Here is a 5,749-nt window from a genome sequence, read left to right on the forward strand (position 1 = left end):
TTACTTTTGCATCATTCTTCAGCGGCAGTCAATTTTTCAAGACATTTTCAGGAGTGCAGAGGTGATTGATGAAAGCTCCAGCTCCTTTGTTTGCCTCGAGTAAAGATTTTATTCATTACACATCAAAGGTTGTAGATATTTTGTTTAAAGTAGCTTAGACAATTACTTCCAATTACTCTAACACAACATTATCAGATGCAGACACATTTAATTAATATTTTGATTCAATGCCAATTCTCCTGTTCTGTGGATGAAACCAACATCCACACGTGTTATCATCGGTAAGATACTCAGTAAACTCTCCATGGAAGACAACACATGTGGTCAAACGTTATATTTATTCCATATAAAGTTATTACAAAGACGGATTAGTGACAAAGCTTTTCTAGATTTCACTCGCAAAGCTGACGCAAACTTTTCATTTTAAATGTTGCACAGAAAATATATTACATCATACATCATGAATCTTACACAGTACATCTTTATACACATGGCCAGACTTCAAAAGGCAAGTAAGAATTTGATATATGTACAAGTATTTACAGGGATGTTTTTTTTTTTTGTTTTTTTTTTGTAGATGTTTTGGTGTTTACTGGTGTTGGTGGTTAAAAAGTTTGAAAAGCTTCATCTGTGTATAAAATGAATACAAAATGCATGCTCATGGCTACATGTGGGGCAGGTTGGGTTGGTCTCGGCTCCAGGGAGCTCCGCAGATTATCCGCCTCGGTTCTGTTCACATTATCTTCAACAACATTTAAAAGGTCAAGGAACGTCCTCGGGACATCCTTTAGAGTTCTCCAGCATCGTCAGGAACCAGCTTCACTTGAATCTAGTCCCAGTCACATTCAGACGGCAGCGCCGAGGTCGAAGAACTGCCATGTGGAGTGCCGCTTCAGGAGCACTGGCATGCCTGTGATGTTGGGGGCATGCCAGATTTAAAGCAACAGGTGCGCTTTGTCGAGGGGAACATGGCGGCAGGGGGCCAGCGCCATGTACCACTCATCACTCACACCAGTACTGCCCATCTTCCATCACCATGATTCATGAAAATAACACAACTTGTCTTTTCTTTTTGGCATTTACTACAATAAAACTGGCATGCCGGTGTACCTAAAATGGCGAGCCACATGGCAGTTCTCGATCTCGCTGTCAGTCCATTCAGAGATAATCCACAAGTTCTGGACGTTGTGTCTCAGTATCATGAAGACAAACTCCTGTAGGCTCATGTGGATTCAGAGTCTTTATGCCTCTCTGCTCTCAGGGTTCAGTCTCGTGCCAGTTCTCACTCAGCCGGTTCTTCCCCAGCCTCCTCTTGCTCTTGCTCCTCTTTGATTTGTGTTTGTGCAGGAGCAGCGGCGGCGTCAGAGACGGCTCCTCGAACTTGCTCCCGGACTCGTTGTGCTGCCTCGAGTACCTCTTGCACTTGCAGGACGTGACCACGGTGATTTTGTACGTTCTCGTGCTGCCGTCTTGGCACTGCAGTTGGATGCGTTGCGTGCGGGTCTTGTCGTTGACGCACCGCCAGTCCTGGCTGCTGCTCCGGCGACCCCAGGGCTTCCTGCTGTAGGCACCGCCGATCCAGTTTTGAAGCATCTGAGCCGGAAGACACTCGCCGGTGCACACCAGCTCCTTGATGGGGTTGATGCTGGTGCAGTGGCCGTCAGAGATGTACTTAGTTGACCTCAGCTCTCTGCAGCCAATCTGGCTTCGTTCTGTGGAAACACAAAAAGAAAAGTGAGTGAATTTAGGAAAAATAAATCCTCAACCGTGTTCAATAGAGATGCATGATCCTGACTAGTATGGTAAGATACCTGGAACACAGTTATGGTGGCCAATACAATGAATCTTTGAGATTTTGCAGCAATGTCGCCCCCATGACGATTCAAAACTAAAAAGATGGCTGCTTTCTTGCGAATAATTTGGTAACATCACATTCTACATTCATCACTTGGAGCACTGACCACAGCTGTGTACTCTTCATGTGCTGCAGCCAGTGCTCAGGGTATTAGAAACATAAAGTTGTAAGAGCGCCCTCTGCTGGACAAAGTAACTAATGAAGCCATTTCTAAATCACCCCTGAGCATTGATTTCTGCATTATGTGTTCTGCAAGGAAGTTTTATAATTAGGCCTGTAATAGTTAATGTGTTAATTGCGATGAGAAGTTAAAGCATTATTGTTAAAATCACATAAACGCGTGCTACTTCGTCCTCCTGTAGCCGCAGTGATGGAAAATAACGACACCTCTGCACCTTTAAATGACCAAACAACTCCCAGACAGCTCAGTTGAAAAGTCAAAAGTAAAACGCACCTTGTGATATCAAAACATTTATTTTCTTTTTTTCCTGTTCCCTTTTGGCCTTTTTCCATTTACGTTTTGATCTGCAGCGAGCTCATTTCCCGAGATAATTTCATGTCGTAACTTTGGATGGAGCAGAGCGGGATGACCCTGATGAAGGTCACAAGCCTAAACGCGTCGGGGCTAATTTGTTAATAAAGTTTATCTTCATACTACAAGTGTTGCTGGAGCATTTGGACCTCTTCGTAACTTTTCGATGGACCAGAAGGAAGTTCCTAATTTTCTTCCCCCCCAAAAAAAGTTTGATCCAAACATAAAGTGAAGTACCCGAGCTTAAGACAAAATAAAAGCATAAGCAAATGGCTAGTCCTAATTATAATGCTGCATATTGGAAAACTAATAGATCTTATGAACATGCATGAATGGTGAGATGTGAGGAACTGCAGCTGCAACGTTAGAGCCACAATAACTGGTTCTCATTCTTGCATACCTCTGACATTAAAGGGTTAAAACGTGATATTAGCAGCATAGTAGTTGAGCGTTACTTTAGTTAACCTCTGGTGAGTAAGGAGAGAGCACAGCAGCTTTTTGACACTTCTTCCAAAGTTTGAGGAATTAAAGTATTTGAAAAAGAATGTGGATCTGCAGCAGCAGCTACCACTGAGTGTGTTATTCTGCTGCAGGCTACACACTCTGCCCCCCCCCCACCACCACCTCCTCCACCTCCACCTCTGTAACCCAAGCTCAGGTCCATTCATACAGATCCATAAACCTCAGAGACAATGCCCGCTACTTCTCTGTGACAGGGTTTGATGAATGAACCGGAGTGAGTGTCTCTCACTCTCACTCTCCTCCTTCACGGTCTGCTGCTGGCAGAGCTTAGAGCCATGATCAGAGGCTTCCTGTTTATGGAAGAACACCTCCGCTCAGTCGGGCTGCTCATGCCAGAGACAGCCAGGTGTGTTGGACTGAGTGTCGGCTCGCCTCACTGTGGGAGGGGAAACAGTCTGAACTACAGCAGGAGAGCCTCTGTGTGAGCTCACTGAGGGTGTTATACTTTACCATGAGCCACTGTGTATAACAGGCTGGCTACACACTAGACGATTATAGGCCCCGCCCCCCAACAATCTGCAGGGGGCGTGTCCTGATTCAAGGCTTGCTGCAACCGATTATTTGACCAAATAAATGTGTGACGTCAATACAGTGGTTTAATTTCTCTTGATCAAGTCGGAGCCTCCCCAATCTGGAATCGAGAAATATCAGATCAGGCTGCCTTCGACGGGAATACAGCCAATGAGAGCGAGCAGACCAGGAAGCGTCACCAACCTGATGTTGTACACTTTCACAGCTCACAAACAAACACAAAGTTTTCTTTATCTATTTTCTGTTTTGTTTTTTTTGCTGCAAAACAGAAGGTACACCAGGACAGCCAGCTGACGACGTCCATCGTCCTCCATATTTGTTTTTTGTTCTGAATTCACGTTTGACCTTTAAATTTGTTAAGATCTGAAAATCGTCTTGTGTGTAGCCAGCCTCAGGTAACCCGACTGTCGAACCTCTCTGCATAAAGGGACACTTACAAATCCAGCATATACATTACTAAATGCAAACAGCAGCTGTGAGATATTTTAAAATGCCTTCTCATCTTTCTTTCGAAGGTGTGTGACTGATTAGGCATGATGACTGGATCCTGGTTTGACTCTTTGAGATGCAGATGTTCAAAGTAAAACACAACAGGAGGAAGTTTGATCATTAAACCTGGAATGTATTCAGAGTGTGTCAGCTGAGTGCAACCTTTCGTAAGAAGAATGGAGAACGAGATTACGGTAGATGATGAGTAAAAATGGAAACGAGAAGGCAAACATTATTCTCTCCTCGTGCAAACTGAGCTATGTTCAGCACTAAAATCAGAGGAAACAGTTAATCGACGAATAAGTCAGCTTCAAGATGAAAGATTAATCAAATAGGTGACTTTAAGGGAAAAGTGCAGAATATTTGGAAGGTTTCAGATAATCAATCAAAATATCTGACAACACTTTGAACTGAATATCTTTGAATTTGAACTCAAACAAGTTTTAAACTACTTAATGTTACTTTAACTTAACTTTTGATTTTCTCTGGATCAAAAGGAACAACTGATGAAGCACATAATGTCACCAAATAATGATTGCACTGTTGAAAGTGCTGAGTTGTCTCAACTCAATATAACACATGAACCAGTTGCATGAGTTACTTTAAGAGTTTAAGCACTCTTGTGGGTTTTAGGTGCACACATACATACACATAACAGTTCAGGCTATAACACTCATTAGTCCCTTTAACTAATACCAAGTTGTCCTAACATAATGCAAAGGCTTAACCACTGATATAGTTTGTATGCATTCTTCATAGGAGAGTTGTAGACTGAACTGTATGTTTGCACCACGAGCCCATCAGAGAGGATAGAACTCTAAGTATTTTATGCAACATTTATATTTCTAAGCAGAGACAATTTAGCACATTTGAAATGATATATAGTCAGAAGCATGATGAAAAATAATCGGGATTCAAACTCTTGGATAGGACGACTTTGACATGTTTACTCTACACTGAAGGGTAACAGTAAACATGAGAATAAACCCAGATTAGAATAAAACACCTGAGAATAAACGGAGTAGATTTATGCATTGGTATAAAAAAATAAACTTTCCGGTTGTGACAGGGAAAATACTTTACCTAATTTACTTCATTGAATTCCTAGAGTAACTCACACAAGTTCAACATTCATGTAAAGGAGCATGTGATAAACTCACCTTCTCTCTCGTGCGCCCCGCTGCTCGCTCCTCTCCCGCCGTTCCTCGCGCGGTTCAGCGTCGCGTTGCTCTGAACCTCCGGTGCCGGCGCGCTCACGTGAGAGAACAGCAGCTCCGTGGCGTCGTTTTTCAGCGCCTGGCAGCTCCTCAGGAGGATGAAGAGGACCACCAGGGAATGGCACGACTCGTACGCGCTCAGGTGCATGACGGTGTTCTGGGTTTTTAAAAAAAAAAAAGAAGGATGGTGCGACGCTGGTGTAGGTCCGACCGGGAGCAGGCTGATGCTGGGTCAATAACATGACGGGACCCCTGGTTTTATACAGCAGACCCGCCTCTCGCTCTGGCAGCTACTCAGGTGCATTTCTATTGCGAGGCTCTGATTGGTCGCCGCGAATGTGCGCTCGTGAGATAACCACTCCCTCCGTTTTTATTTCGGAGAGTTTGAAGTTTGTATTGGATGCTGCAGATCAGAGGACCCACGATGAAGATGATGATGATGATGAGCAAGTAACACATGGTCTCGTGCGTTTAGAGATGTTGGGATAAAGGGATAACATGTTGGACCTAAGGTTTATAAAAGAAGAATGTTTTGCAAATAAGAAAAATAAAAATAAACCTGTGTCGCTATAATAAGTTAGAATATAAAAACTAACAAACGTT

General features: G+C 43.3%; 1 protein-coding gene across 1 annotated transcript; it reads right to left on the reverse strand.

The window, feature by feature from the left end:
- Window positions 1-319: 319 nt before the first annotated feature.
- sostdc1a (sclerostin domain containing 1a) lies at window positions 320-5,393 on the reverse strand. The gene is made up of 2 exons (XM_020657848.3): window positions 5,090-5,393; window positions 320-1,712 (listed from the first exon to the last, which is right to left on the reverse strand). The coding sequence occupies exons 1-2, from the start codon at window positions 5,292-5,294 to the stop codon at window positions 1,258-1,260; spliced, it is 660 nt and encodes a 219-aa protein (XP_020513504.1). The 5' UTR covers window positions 5,295-5,393; the 3' UTR covers window positions 320-1,257.
- Window positions 5,394-5,749: the final 356 nt, after the last annotated feature.

This window comes from Labrus bergylta, chromosome 8 (assembly GCF_963930695.1).
Source record: "Labrus bergylta chromosome 8, fLabBer1.1, whole genome shotgun sequence".
NCBI classification, from domain to species: domain Eukaryota; kingdom Metazoa; phylum Chordata; class Actinopteri; order Labriformes; family Labridae; genus Labrus; species Labrus bergylta.